Genomic DNA, 15,705 nt, shown 5'->3' on the forward strand with positions numbered 1-15,705 from the left:
GTTCCACTCGAGGCAGTGGTAGAAGCCCCGCTGGGAGAAGTCCCTGCAGCAGCAGCTGCCGCCCAGGATTTATCTCCACCACGTCCCCCAGCGCAGCTCTTTGGGCAAGGCCTTTGCAGTGTGATCAAGTACTCAGGGCCTCAGCGTTAACGGCTTCTCCATTTACAAGATGAGAGCTGCAAACGAAGACAAATGTTAATGCACCAGCTCAATCAATACCTCAGCAATCAGGTAGACGGTTTCGGTTTAAGTTTGTTACTATAACAGCGTGTTATTGATAAACGACTAATAACGTGAAAGAAGATTGGCAACAGAGACTATGTCTTGCTTGAGACCTCCGCTGCTTTACTGTGAAGTGTCAAGAACAGCGGTAAAGAGCAGCACTAGGACTGGATGTGCTCTGTGAGCAGTTATGAGGGAATTAGGAAGTGTTTGTGTTTGATGAAATTGTCAAGCCAAATATAAAAGCTGAACCTCCAGTCTGCCAAAGGATCCTTGTCATTATGCCTGCCTCCAACCATATCACTATTACAGAAAACTATTATTCTTATTTAGTGAAATAAGTAATTTCAACAGCTTGCTATAAAAATTTAAGATACTGGAAGCGTAACTAGTAATTCTTCATTTAATCTTTGAGTTCAAATATGGCCCAGCTGCACTGCTGTAGCCTCTTCAAGTTTTCTCATCATGCAGCTACTACCCTTTAAAGCCAGCATGCTCACAGCCAGCTTGTTGTCAACAGGTTATATTGAATCTCTTTTTCATGGAAAGGCTTGTGTGCTCACCTGTTTTGTTACATAAGTAATCTAGTAACAGGGATTACCTACTTCTATGAATTTGGCCTCAGGAATTGCTAGCACATCATGATGCCCATACTCTAGAAATCACCCTTTCCCAAACTTTCAAAAGCCAGGCATCCATCATGAAGATAGTATCAGTTTATGGGCCTTGAAATCCAGCATTCAAAGCTATACAAAAGCAGCAGCCACTTTGGAAAGATTATGTAGGTTCATTCTGTACATTATTTCTGTTCTACGTGCTTTAGGCATTGAGAAAGTCTTACCAAGGCATTGCTGGCAGTGTCTGACATAGCATTCATTCATTACATAAATGAAGTATTTCACACCTCACAACTATCGTCTTGGGCTCCTGAGCCTGGTGTCAGCACAGCTGCATTGACCCGACTCAAATCCTATTTTCAAGAGTTGGTCCGTAACTGCCACAGGAAGGAGTGCCTCCGTGTTCCCCTGCGAAGGCTGAGCCCAAGTGCAGGGCTGGGTTACATCTGGTGCTTCCCCCAAGGCCCTTCCTCTACCCCACTGGCAGCATCCCAGGAAATGCAACGTCAAGTAAGCAGCAATCAGAAAAAGGTGCAAAGAATATTCCAAATGTTTATTATGTATTAAAAATACAGCAAATAAGCCATACAGTTCATTTCACAGTAACCTAAACAACATTGTTCAAAATTTGAGAAGTCAACAAAGAACAGTGCAGTTCCAACAGTGACCTTAATGCCGTGGGTCCCTCTTTCTTTGCCAGCAATTCTTCCCTGCTTACAGTGGGTACAACACTAGACATGGTTTGGGATCTTATTTACCTAGAACTCCTTTTCATCTGTGCTGTTCCCACAAGCACACCACTTCTGGGAGGTGCTGTTTTTAGGAATTCTTCTTCTAACATAGCCAAGGATCTGGCTAGCGCAGGCTGAGGTGGGCATGATGTCCATAACCTATTTGCAAGCTATCTGTGTGCAGACTCCTTTACCAGATCTTTGGATAAAGTTCAAAAGTAAGCTTGAAAAGGAGGGATATTAGAAATCCTTTCCAAAAAGACAGAAAACCAAGAAAGTTCCATGAGAAAGTGGTTTTAAAATGAAAATCTAGAGAATTATGGTACTTTTTCCTCACTCTCAGCCAGTTCCTAGAAGGATCCTTTGCTACCAATGCCCCAGGCAGACACCCAGTGACAACAATGGTGAGAAGAATCAGGCGCCAAGTCCTGAATATGTAACAAGACTTCAGGTCACTGTCAGCTGTGTGAAAACTTGGAAATGTATACATCTTAGAAGCAATTCTGCTGATTTCATGGTGATTTTCCCCCTTGTGTGTTTTGGAGTGTACTATTACCATCAGCATGCTTGCTACACATGGAACACAAGAGGTACGGTTTTAGTCCTTCTCCTTCCTCATTCAAATTCGTTGTCGTTTTTACAGAAAATCCTGTATCACAGACAAATTAGCCTTTCCAGGAAAGACACAACTTCATCATGTAAACAGTCCAAAAATACAACACAAATATTATAGTACCCTCTTGAAATCAATCCCATCCTTCAGGTGTCCCTTCTAAGCACTGATCTTCTGCACCAGCAGCTCGGGATACTGGCAAAGGCAGCTGTGACCAGAAAGAATGAATCTCTCCAGCCATGTAGCAGAACACCTCTCTCAGGTCTTAGCCCCAAGCAATGCCACTTACCTCAAACCTTCCTTTCGGGGGGTGCAGCTAGCCCCTTGTTAGCTCTGTGGCACAGATTAAGGACTCACGAAATACACTACATCTCAGCTGATGCCTGGTAAACTGACTCCATGGCTGAGTCCCAAACTGCAGAAATGGATGAGTTGCTTCAAACCCGGTCTACACTTAAGTTTACAAACTTACTGGTCAAAACAGTTCAAGATAGGGATGTAGTTTTGTTCATTTGTTTCCTAAACTAAAACATACCAGTAAAATTCTCAGTGTGTACAGCAGTATGTTTTTTGTACCAGAACAGCTGTAGCCCTTCCGTGTGGGCTATCTAGTGTCATAGTGTGAAACACCTTCATGCCATTAAATATGTGCCCATGCTAACAAGGCTGTAGTGCCTTAGTTATACCACCACAGTTACAGCGGTACAACTTTTTAATAGAGAAGACGAGCCCTTAGAAACTCAACCCCCAACTAAACTCATGTCTTCTTAAAACAATTTAAAACAAACAAACACAAAACCACCAAAAAAACACTACACAAAAGAGAAATAAAGGAAATAAGCAGAACTGTCTCTATTATTAAAGTATTCTTATTCTCTTTGGAGGTATCAAATTGCTTTTAAAAAGAGTAAAAAACTGGGCATACAAAAGCTATTCTCCTTAATCCATTATTTGCACAAGGAACACCGCTGCCTAAACTTTTTCATGTATTTTTTCTACTTTCACAAACAACCTTTCCAGATCATTCCTCAGGTCATCTATTGAGCTCTTCACAGATTCCAAGTTGTTCTCATTATTTTCAATTTTCACCGAGTAGGAAACTAAACTATCCACTGCAGTTCTTATCATTTTCAAATCGGAATCAACCTGGCTGACAGAAGATCTCAGTTCATCTACAGAGCCTTCCACAGAAGAAAATTTTTCAAGATAGCCTTGAGAATGTCCTTGACCCGTTTGAAGACTCTCTTGATCTAACAAAGTACTAATTTGCTTCTGGACATCCTGAAGAGCACCAGAAGATGGCAGGTCGCTGATGCTTCTCCTCAAGTTTTCCACGTCATTGTACAACGAAGTCTGTGATTCACCAAGATTTTTCAGAATGTCTGTGACTGAAGTTATATCCATATCTGAGATTCCTTGAAAAGCAGTAACGCTTTGCTCTAGGGTGCTGAGCTTATTCTCATACTCTGCCTCCTTCGAAAGGAAAGATTGCAACTTTTCACTGTTTTCAGCAGCAACAGAAGTTAGAGATTCCAGGCTGTCTTCTATGTGCCTCAATCGAGACTCCAGTCCTTCACTGTTCTTCCCAAAAGTTTCTAATGCTTTTCTGAAGAGTTCATTTTCTTCCCATTTGTTGAGGTCAGCTTTAACTTGCAGTAAATCTTCATCGAGTCTTTTAATGTCACTAGGGAGCTGCATGATAGAATCCTCAGCTCTCAGAACTTTCTCTTGTAAAGCTTTTAATGAAAGGTGTTCAGTATCCGCAGCCTCTTTGAATTTCTCGTGTTCTTGTTTGAGGTTGACTAGCTCTTTCACTTCAGTATACACATCAGACTCCATGGAGTCTATTGTACTCTTCAAGGTCTCTATGTCCTTTTCTTTGGTTTTCATGGACGCTTGCATCTCATCAAAAGCATCTTTTAGCACCTTAATTTCATGTTTATAGACATCTGCCTCTTCCAGTGAAGCAACCTTTGCTTTCATACTGTTGATTTCATCTTGGCTCCTTTGCTGGACTTCAGTGAATACAGCAATGTTATCGTTTATAGACTTGGTTAGCTCTGTTAGTCTCTCTTCCACTGTGTTTTCCAGAGATGTGAAGTCTCGTTCCCTTGCATCCTTCACCATGTGGATGCCATCAGACAAGTCTTTCAAAATTTCATTTTGCAGCTTCTGAAGCACTTCACTGATCCTGTTTATTTCACTCTCCCCTTGTTTAACAGCCTTCTCAGTAACCTCCTGCTTCTGCTGAGTAATTTTCATCATGGATTCAAATTCTCCAAATGTGGCTTGAAGGGAACGCACCTAAAACAGAAATCCACATGTTTAATACTTAAAACTTCATCCTTACCTACATCCTCACCTTTTGTGGCTAAAATCCTTACGGCTCTTGTAACCATATGAAATTATCTGATCACCCTGCAATCCTTCATGCTCCACACCTGAGGTGACCCTATGACATACAGATACAGGAGGCACAAAAAGCCCAGCATCTAGAGCCTTACAGCTCTATAGATACATCCATCTTCTGCTAAGGATCCTTGGCCTCACTGACCTGCCACAGACGATCCAGAAAATCCATGGAAGTGAAAATCAAACTCAGATCTCCAGAGTTTGCATCCAGACCCCTGATCCATCTCCCCCCTATACGACTGCTGGTCATACAGGCCACAAGTCCATGAAGGAGGAAAGGGATGGGTAAAAAAAACCCTAAAGAACATCTGGCATCAGCTTCTGAATACAGAAAAGCTGGGATTAGACTATAGCAGGCAGTAAGACCCAAGGCCAATTCCTGAACATGAAAGAAGTTCACAGGAGTCAAGAAAGAGTAATGGGAAAAATTAGGGGGAAAGGGGAGCTGGGAATGTCTGGGGAATGGGAGTTGTAATCATGACACTTTGCTGCTCTTAGACACCAATGGAGACACAGCTTTCTTCTTAACTACTTTTTAAGATAAAAAACATAGAAATGCTTTAAGGCTTTAAATACTTAGTACCTCATTATTCACACATGAGAACACCCACATGCTCTTAGTGAACAGGGGTACATGTATGTACACAGGCAGTGAACAAAGCCATAGCAGCTGCCAAGGGGACTGACTTGCATCTGTCTCAGGTTAATGCAGAAAGCTGTTACCACTGGATCAGGTATGCTATTAAGCTTCCCAAGTACAAAAACTGTCTTTACATTTGGGTTTAGTTGTAGCAAGAGTGAAAAGGTCAAGGGGTGAGTGGCTGCCACATTCATTTACTCTCGCATTTAAAGGTAAGATCCAGGCCAGGGAAGCACGCATTACTTAATTTTGAGGCCAAGCAGAGTATCAGTCTCAGGACTGTGAAGAAGGCTCTGTGTGTGTGTGTGTGTTGTGTTTTTTTAAACTTTGTAAAGCAGTGTAAGCACTCCCACTAGCTGCAACAGGAATCCATCACGTAGAAAATACCTCAAGGCTTTGGCAGGATGGCAAGTGCTGAGTAATGCATCTTGCCTTCCCTCACGCTACTCCTTGTGTCTGAGTGGTACATTAATCAGTCATGCCACATGGGTTACCATGTTTAATGATTAGATATACAGCTGGAGGGGTGGTTTTATTTTATAAATAGAAGGAAGTATATTTTATATGTTCTTAGAAAGAAATATACAGAGCTTCTTTGCTTTTTAACTGAAGGAGGCTCTACCAGTTCCCAGTCAGACTCTAAACCTAGAAATTATTTTCAAAAGACCTAACAGACTTACTGACTAGAAATTCAGTTATTCATATGTATTTTTGTAAGACTAAATCCCTGGCCAAATCCTCCCTGGTCTTCACGGAAGTCTACACTGTGTAAGGATTGCAGAGTTTGGCCATGAGACTTACTCTTGCCTCAATAGATCCCCACAGTTTTAAGAATGCTCATAAAGATGACTGATTTTTTCCCCCTTCTGTAAAAAAGGTTTGTAACGACTTTATGTCCCCTATACTTGTATTCTCTAGTGTTCACATACGAAACTAGAAATGAGCTAAAGGGTGGGGAGGAAGCAGGTGATATGCCATACATACTGCAGCAGGGCACCAGCCATGATACTGACTTACCAATCCCATTTTCATTACATCTTAGCTGTTATTCACTCTGATTTTCTCCACACAGACCGCTTTTTCTGTATCGCTATAAACAGACTTCGGAAATCTAAAAGACATATACAGGGAAGTTCTTCTCCCCCTCTTACGAAAATGTATTTTCTTTGACACATTCCAACCAAATCACCAAATTTGTATTTGCAACTAAGCATCTTCAATTGTTAGTCTATGAAAAGGCATCAGAAATGGCTAGGAGAAGTGTGCAAAGGGCCAGGTCTCTGCTGCTATGTTTGACAGAGACAGATCCCACCCCTCTGCAGTGGAAGTACCTTACACCTGCTCCTCCACTGCATTCAGGCAATGCCCATGGTGTTAACTTGAAGCTATTTTCCTATACTTCCAGCTGGGCCAGCCACTTGAAGATCGGAGAGCTCTGACATAATAAAAATGGACTGGGGTCTTCAAATTAGACCAGCTTCTAGTCTGATCTGTCCTAACCAAGTGCCACTGGGGCCCAAAGCAAAACCCTTGCACAACAAGGGTAAAATTCACAACTTCAAAGTAGTAGATCATATTCACTACACAGTTGGTTTGTGTGTGCACCTACGTGCAAGTTTGCCTGTTCAGTGTTCATGGCTGGCAAGGTTTGAAACCACTGCCCTTGAAAGGTTTACCATCATAAATAGCACATAAAAATATATCTATTGCTAACAACTATGTCTTCTCTAAGTGGTCATGCTATCTTGTGTTTAACCACGGAACAACTTTGGCCTCTCTGAGGATCGTTCTATATTAAAGACCAAACTTACGTATCATCTCCTTTCTCTTCCTATTGCTGATGTGTAAAGCAGATGAGTTTATATAACACACACTCCTGACAGGAGCTCTCTGCAGTAAAAGACTGAAGGGCAAAGCCAGTTCCGCACAGCAGCCTGCGCTGATGGCCCTCTGTAAGTACCATGCAGGACCCTGCACTTCTATAAAGCAATGAAATACAGCCTGGTCTCCTCTTCAAGTATATTCTTTGCAAAGACAACACAAACCACAGCAAGCAAAGCTTTCAAGGGTTACACCAAAACTATGTGTGATCTCTTTCCCCCACCTTCCATTCTTGCACTACTTTATGTCTAACATCAGCCATCTGCTATACGCAAATAAAGTTTCAGTTCTCCTTGAAACCAACTATTTATAAACTTCTGTTATATACCTGTACCCTAGAATACATAACATCTGCTTAGGATTTTCTGCAATGACATGGAGATGGGAGACAGCAAATTGCACCCATACCTATGCTTGGAAGGGCTTATACATTGCTCATACACCTGGGTTCTATACTCCTGTATTGTAAATTTAGGTCCTGCATGCCCTGTGACTGCAATTTCTTCTTTCCTACAAAGAGTCTGTAAAAATGCCTTAAAAACTAGGAAAAAACCACAACTCTTGCTAGTTCAAATCATGCCCCGGCCATCAGTGAATAAAACCCCCCAGGACTTAAAATCAGGTTCAGAAACAACACGATAGCCCTGGATTTTACAACCCTTTTCCCCTCTCATGTGAGTTTTCTTTTTCTTCTTTGTTGTAAGGGAGGGGAAACACCGAGACTGATCCTACAAACTCCACGTGTGCAGGCTGCCGCGCTTCTGGGATCACCACAGAACAGCCAGAGGATCTCTGCCAGCGCCCATCCCACCATCCTGTCCCCCCACTGCCGGCCTGGGCCCGAGCTTGCAGGGAATACAGGGAATCTGCATGGCACGCTGTGCAGAAAGCCGTCAAGCTGAGACAAGAATTTCCTTTCCTTTGATCCGACTCAGTTGTAACTTTACATACTGCTTTCCAACCTATTTACCTATACCCTAGACAGGAACTTGATTATGTTGATGATATGCCTCACAGATGTCATTTTTAAAGGGTTTAGGTACTCTAAGCCATATCCAGATGGACAGTGCTGTTTCTGAAACTCTAGCTCAGGGGCTAATAAGGCCAGAGTGAAAAAAATGAGGGAAATTAGCATCTCTTTCACTTCACTTGAGCTACACCCTTTGCCAACAACTTCACAGCTCTTCTGCAATCCTGGACTGCTGTGGACACTCTCGTTCCCTTGGCCGGAGGCAGCAGCAGGAATGTGGAGGGCAGCACACAGCAGGAGCACTGTTTCTGGCACGGTCTTTGCTGTTTGCTGAAGCTGGCACGTTTCGGTTTTTAGAGCACACGGGGATGTTGAGGCAGGCTCCTGCCACATTCCAGATGTGCTGCCACACCATCTCCCTCTGCACGCACATCTGACCACTCGACGTGGTGACAAAGAGCAGCCCACCGGCCACACTCGGTTTGAAAAGATTTGCGGGAGTCGAAGACATAAAATTACCGCCAGCAAGCTCTCGAAACTGCAGGTCTGCACTGCTGCCAACACGTAAGCGTGCTGACTGCATTACATAAAATGGCTTCGCGCCCAAGTCCTGGAAGAGCGAACCAGGCAAGGAGCGGCTGCGGCCGCCGCTGCCGGCTGTCCCGGGGTCCGCCCCGCCCCGCCCCGCCCGGCCCGGCCCCGCTCGGCGCTCCCTGCCAGGGATTTCTCGCTTTACCGTGGCCACGTCTGCAGGCGCGCGGCAAAGCGCGGCCCAGGCTCGGTTTGTCCCTGTAACGGCGCGGAAGCATCTTCACGGAGCGAGAGGCGGCAGGCGGCAATGGGACGCGCTTGCTTTCCCGCAAGCCGGGCTATCCGAGAGCTGCGCGGCTGCTTATTTAAAGGGGTTAACCCCCCCGTTACTCCCCAAGCAATTGTTGGCCCCCGCCCCCCCGAGCAATGCCGAGTCCCTGACGGTCCCCGCGCCCTGCTCGCCCTCCCGCCCGCTGCCGGCGCCGCCACCGCGGAGCGGCCCCGCGGGTCACCCCGCCCGCCCCCGGCGGTGCCCGGCGCCGCGCTACCTTCTGCACCACGGCGTCCAGGGTGGCGGCCAGCTCCTGCCGCTGCCGGCCGGAGGCCTCTCTCTCCCGGGCGCTGCGCCCGACCTCCTCCCGCAGCTGCCGCACGTACCAGCCGGCGGGCAGCGCGGCGCCCAGCACCACCGCGGCGCCCAGCAGCAGCGCCCAGCCGCGGCGGTGGCCAGCGCCGGAGCGGCCCCCCCCGGCCCCCGCGGCGGCCCTGCCGCCCCGGCCGTGCGCCGCCGCCGCCGACTTCTTCGCCGCCGCCTCCTCGGCCCCGCCGGCCTGGGCGCCCCTCTCGTTGGCGGCGGCGGCGGCGGCGGGCGGGCTGCCCCCCCTTAGGGCCCCGGTGCTTGGCGGCCGACATGGCGGGACGCCGCCGCCGTCGTGCGCGGAGCGTGAGCAGCGGGAGCGGGCGAGGGAGGGCGGGATGGAGGGAGGGCGGCGGCGGCGGCGGCCCGGGCAGCGCCGCGCTCTCTGCCCCGCCCCGGCCCCCGCCCCGGGGAGCCGCCACGCACACGGGGACGGCCCCGGTCCGTCCCGGGGGGAGCCGCCACGCACACGGGCTCGGCCCCGTCCCGGAGGAGGCAACGGGCGGGGGAGGGCGGGCAGCCCCCGCCCGGCCCCGGGCTGACAGACCCTCTCCCGGCCGGGGCAGCCTCGGCCACGGCTGCCCGCGGGACCCGGCCCGGGGGTCTCAGGGCGGGGTGGGCCGGGCCTTCCCCCCTCGCAGCCCCGGCGCTCAGGTGTCCCCACGCCCAGCCCGGTCCCGCTGCTGGTTTTCAGTTCTGGTGGCAGAGCGCGGCGGGCTCCTGCCTCCTGCAACTTCTGCTTTGCTTGTGATTCCGGCTGAAACGACTGCAGCAAGCTCCAAGAGCAAAGCGTGGGGAAAAAGTTGTTGCCTGCACAGAGAACCCCTCCGCTCTGCCTTTAGTGCCTCTAGAGCAGAGACTTGGCACCAGGCTGGTCCCTCGGGCACACAGCAGTGCCTCCGGGTTTCACTGACCACTTTGTCCGAGCACACTCGGTCGGGGCTGGGAGCTCAGCACCGAAATTCCCGGTGGAGCCTTCGCACTCCGGGCATGCTCTTTTGCCTCACCACGTCGGCATGAGCCCGCTGCCTTCATCTTCCCAACAGAGCATGTCCCGGCACAGTTCAGGAAAGGCTGAGCCGGCCTTCCCTGCCGTCGGCTCCAGCTAGGGCCTGCCCGGCTGCGCAACGCAGACCCGTCGTTTGATCTTCGTGCTCTCAATTTTTCTCCTGCTAGTAAGAAGGCAGATTAGAAGGAGGTGGGAGCTGGCTGATTTGGATATGCCAGCAAGAAAAGGAGAGTGGGGAAGGAGGGAGCAAGGCAGATCAAAGAGGTAATTTCTTAATCACTGATGGCTTACAGGGAAGGATTTTTTGTAACATGTAAAGTTGTCCACACATGCACAGTGCAAGGCCAAAGCGTGTCACTGCATCTGATTTTTGTAACTATAGGTTACAATTCGAGAAGTGAGTCATAATTTTTGCAAGAAAGGACTGGGGCATATTTTTTTTAAACCTTAATAGGTACATTGCAGGCAACAGCAATACAGACTTCTTCATATACTAGCTGATGGAGTACATTGCACTTGCATTTGCTTGACCTTCTTCAGTTCTTGAGCCCTCCCATGCCTTTAGTTCTTGAGTTGCCCATGCTGATGTCTTGTTCACCGCTTCATTTGAAACTGAAAACAAGTTATTCTCCTGCCCAGAAACTGTTTCATGAGTTGCCTGAAGATTCAAAAGCAAGATACATACTAGAAGTTGCTGTTTCAGTTAGTAGAAGAGAGCTTGCAAGGAGCTGGAGTCTGCATGTTGCAGGTGGCTTCCGTGAGGCACTTGAACCCAGAATTCTGGAGGTAGGTCAAGTGTTGTAACAGTGTCCAATGTAACAGAGTTTCTATTGAATAATCCTATAATAAAAACATGCTAATAATCTTCTTCACTGCGTGGTCCCCACACTTACCCACGTTTCAGACAAATGGAACAGAACAGAACTGAATAGTTCCAGTTGGGAGAGACCTGCAATGATCATCTAGTCCAACTGCCAGACCAATGAGGCCACTCAGCTTCTACCACTACCTTCCTCCTATCCGAAAGATGTGCTGAGTAGCTAGGGTATCAGGATGGACTCTCGAGTACTTCTGAAAACTGTCTTTCATTTCATTACAAGATGATCAATGAACAAAGTAAGCCGATCCCTTATTGTCCCTTTCTTTCACAATTACTAATACCAGAAAGGCTTACATGGTAGACTTCTATTACTGCCTCTGTCTCACGTTCTCTCAGAGGGTTCATGACGAGGATCATGCAAAGCAATAATGGATTTAGACCTGGGCTGAAAGCGAACAACTGCTAGATAACCAGTAGTAATGGTGGCAGTTTCAAAAGGATTTGCTATTTGTTTTTTTAAGAACAATGCAACGAAAAGTTCTTGGCAGTTAGCTTCTCCCTTAGACTCTTTTTCTGTATGTTTATGTATATCTTTATACCCAAAGCTAATTTAAAAGCCTGTATCAAGTTTGTATCTGTTAATATTTGCTCATATTAAAGATCTGTGTGGGATGAATGACAATTCTGTTCAAGACACAGAGTCATGAATGAAAAAAATGCTTTAAAGCTCTACCAGGGCTTCTGGGCAAAGATCTTACACATGTAGCTTCAGTGTCTCTAAGACACAAAAAAGTTAGTAGCAGCAAGTTCTTTCCAGTTCTGCACCTAGGCTGCTGAACTGCTGGTGCAAATTTATTTCCTTCTTATGCTTTTATGTTATACTGAAGTGCATCACTTGCCAAAAGTAATTCCATGAGTGGAAGTTCATTACATTAACATGCAACCTATAACTCCTTGCAAGATAAAAGCTTGAGGTGCTAATGCATCTTTTTCTCCATTTGATTACAGCAAGAAATCCAATCAAGTTTTGTCCTGGAAAACATTTTGTTTTCTTGGTCTTTCCTTTGATTCCCAGCACTTTTCCAGCATTTTTTTTTTTTTTTAGTAAATTTTAGGTTGAATAGTCTTCAGAGACGGCACATCTTAAACCTAGGCAGGATCGCAGCCCCTAATGTCAACCGGCAAATCCAGTTCCGTTCAATACTTCTGCCAAGATTTAGGGTGAACCTAACTGATTGGTCTACAGATGGTGTTCTAGTCAGTAACTACTAGCATGGTCGATAGAAGGAGAATTTATAGCTGATTGTCTCTGACATTTTGTCAGCGCAATCCTATAAAATGCACAGACCAGAGGTCAAAAATCACTAGCTGAAGAGGATGCTGGCGTGACTGCAGGTTATGGATACCACAACAGAACTTGTTTAGCAGATTGTCCTGAACCTAACAAGTAGTGGAGGTCTTGGGTAGGGTCAGGAGGTTGTCTTAAATACACCCCAGAAATGGCTAGAGGTGATGGATGGTTGGGGGGGCGGGGGGGGGGGGGGGGGGGGCGGCGGGGAGGGCTTTGCCCTGAAGTGTAAGAGGGACCTCAGAATACTCTGTCCTCCTCAATACCGTGCGAGTACAAATCTTCAGCAGCAAACAAACCACCTTGTGAGGGCTAGAATAGCAGAGTTTCCACAGGAAGCATCTAGCCACAGCCTTAGCTGTCTCATACTTTATGGTAAGTGTCTCATATTTCTGTTTAGGAAGGGCTTAGAAAGGCCAGGATTTGTAGCAGTAACCTAAGACCTAGGATTTTAGCTCTGAAGCTGTTTATGCAGTTTACCATAAAAACTGAGCCATATGGACGTTACCAGAGACAATAATCAAAAGGATCATCAATGTTAAGCATCAAGGGATGTAAAGTTTCAGGTAGTAAGGCAGCATAGGTAACTGTCATACCGTTTCTCCTCCAGCTTGGCTGTGACAAGGAAAATGTTAGTGATGGACTAGCCAAGTCTTTTTCTCACCAAGGAACCAATACAAACTATTTATGACCAAGAGCACCACTCTGCAAACAGCTTCTCATTGTGTTTGACACAGCAGGTCAAACTTTATTTCCTATCCACAGAAAGACAGACCATTAGTGCTGAGGGGAGTGTGCATTAAGAATTTGCTGAGGTGATCAAGTAGCTAGGCACTGCAGACTGGTGCAGCTGGGGAGTTCAGTGATTTATCGTTTTCTCTCAGAAGTTTCAACAGTCTGTTTTGCCTCTGTGAATTTGAAGCCAAATACTTTGGTGGGGAGAAGTAGCAATCCTGTTTGCCTCTCATAAGACTTATTTCTCCTTGGAATTCAGGAAACTCCACAGAAGAGCAAGCTGAGAAATCATCCTTACACCTGCCTTGTAGACTTTTTTTCCTTGCCATTGAGCCTATTATCAAATCTGGGCCTGATGGTCTCAGTCAACCCAGAGTCTTAACATCCATCTGTTAGTGCTACAGCCAGTCTGCCTGGCTCAGTTATTAGGATTAGGGCAAAATATCTTGTGACTTCAAGTTATGTTCTCAACTTAGTTGTCATGGGCCTTGGTGTAAACAGTAACTTGCCTTACCCTTTCCCTCTCCTCCCACTCTAATCATCGGTTAGCCACGTACTGGGACATTTCTGATCTGCGGGGCTAAATGCAGCTGCATGTCCTACTCACTCAGTAGCTGCATTGCTGTTTGCTGGGTAAAGCACTGCATTAATCTTATGCTTTATTGTCTCCACCAGTTTTACTGGTAACAGTAAAGACAGGGTATGAACTAACTTGCTGCAAAGGCTGAGCAGAAACTAGTCCTTCCTTTCAATTAACAGTGCTTCTGTAGTGAAAGGCCAAGAATTAAGGCCAACTTGAGACAACAGTCAAAATTCCAAATTTGTACCCTTTTGCTGTTTAACCCCAGCCAGCAACTAATCATTGCACAGCCACTCACTCACTCCCCCCAGTAGGATGGGGGGAGAGAATTAGAAGAGTAAAAGTGAGAAAACTCATGAGTTGAGATAAGAACAGTTTTTATCAAAGGCCGAAAAGGCCTTGGCTCTGGGTGAGCACTACTCAGCAGTAACAAAAACATCCCCCTATTATCCACACTGTTTTCAGCACAAATCCAAAATATAGCCCCATACTAGCTACTATGAAGAAAAATAACTCTATCCCAGCCAAAACCAGCACATACTTGCATGTCTTATATAAAAGACACAAGGACACTGATCTTAATTGAGCAGAACAAATTTAAAGGCTGTACAATTATTTTCCTGGCTGACATTGTGGAAGACACAGACAAAAGTAACAAGTGACATTTCTCTGTGGATAAAGTCTCCACGGTAGGTAATCTACTTCAAGATCCATATAATGGCCTACAGCTTCAATCAGGAAGGAGTTGAAACCAAAAAGGAGGTTAAGTGCTGAGTACTGCAATAAGTCTAACTTACTCTTGGCCTTTGGACTGAAATCTTGAAGCACGTCTTTGGTGCCCCAGCTATATATACAGATGCACATCTCAGATATATATATAGCTAGAACAAGCTAAGTACTTAAGAATGGGACCCAAAATAGCTGGTGTGCTGTAGGAGAAGGGCACTGCTGCACCTGAAAAATAGAAGTTGTTTTTAAAGCCATTGCTTTCTAGAATTCCATCTCTTATTTTGTGGTGTAGGGTGATATCCCTGAGAAACTTTTTCCTTTAAAGTTGATCTTTCATATAAATGTTTAGAAGCTATTTTAATTGGTAACGCTGGGGCATCCCTTTACCTCCCTGTGCAAGCTACACCACTGAGCATCACAGGTTTCCGCAGTTGCTGGTCCACGCAGACAGCACACAAAATGGACCCTGAGTCACTGACTCTGGTGTGTGCTGCAAGTAGTCTTTGTGCAGTTCTAGATTATATAGCTGATTAATTAATAAAAGGAATCATCAGCCATCATAGCAAAGACCAGAACTCAGGTTTCCCCCATCTTTCAGATGTCATTTAAGCCAAAATGGATATTAAAAAAAATAAATAAATAATGTCCTTGTAAGTGAAAACAGTCCTGTACCAGGCAGTCCCTCTGTATGCCATCACAGTCTTCTCCAAAGCTTTTATTGAGCTTCTCTCAATTGTCATTGCCATGCGACATGCACAAACTGGGGCGAAGTAGTGCAAACACAGTTATTTAAAACATCGTCTTCTTTATGGAAGCTATCGGATTAGGCTGTTTGACTTAATCCCATTTAACGTCTCTGAAGGCTGGGCTGAGTGGCAGGGCTGACAGATGCTCTGTGTTGCTGGGAGCAAGCGCTCCCACTCAGGCAGGGCACTTGGCACTTGTGTAGCCAAAGTTCCTTCCCTGCTTCAAGCCCTTGCTTTTATAGCAGTTAATATGACCTACAGTGAGCTTTGGTCTGCACAGACACATCATCTCATCTATCCCATACAGTCCATCACGTGTGCTAAAGATTATTCGCAGGAAGGGGAGCTCTGTGTCTTCATGACAAGCAAGGCTTGATTTAGTTAGCTCCTGCCTCAGAGATGACTGCCAAGGTTTTGCCCTCCATGCTTCCTGGTAGGTGAGGCAATAGTGGCACGTAACTCCTGTGACAGGGTGAGGTGATGA

At 46.2% G+C, this 15,705-nt stretch overlaps 1 protein-coding gene across 1 annotated transcript; it reads right to left on the minus strand.

Moving 5' to 3' along the window:
- Positions 1–1,371: 1,371 nt before the first annotated feature.
- On the minus strand, positions 1,372–9,604 carry CKAP4 (cytoskeleton associated protein 4). The gene is given in 3 exon segments (XM_040596050.1): positions 1,372–4,487; positions 9,166–9,498; positions 9,500–9,604. Coding segments are annotated over 3 exon segments (1,695 nt in total). The 5' UTR covers positions 9,530–9,604; the 3' UTR covers positions 1,372–3,155.
- Positions 9,605–15,705: the final 6,101 nt, after the last annotated feature.

The sequence above is a fragment of the Falco naumanni genome, chromosome 5 (assembly GCF_017639655.2).
Source record: "Falco naumanni isolate bFalNau1 chromosome 5, bFalNau1.pat, whole genome shotgun sequence".
In the NCBI taxonomy this organism is placed as follows: Eukaryota; Metazoa; Chordata; class Aves; order Falconiformes; family Falconidae; genus Falco; species Falco naumanni.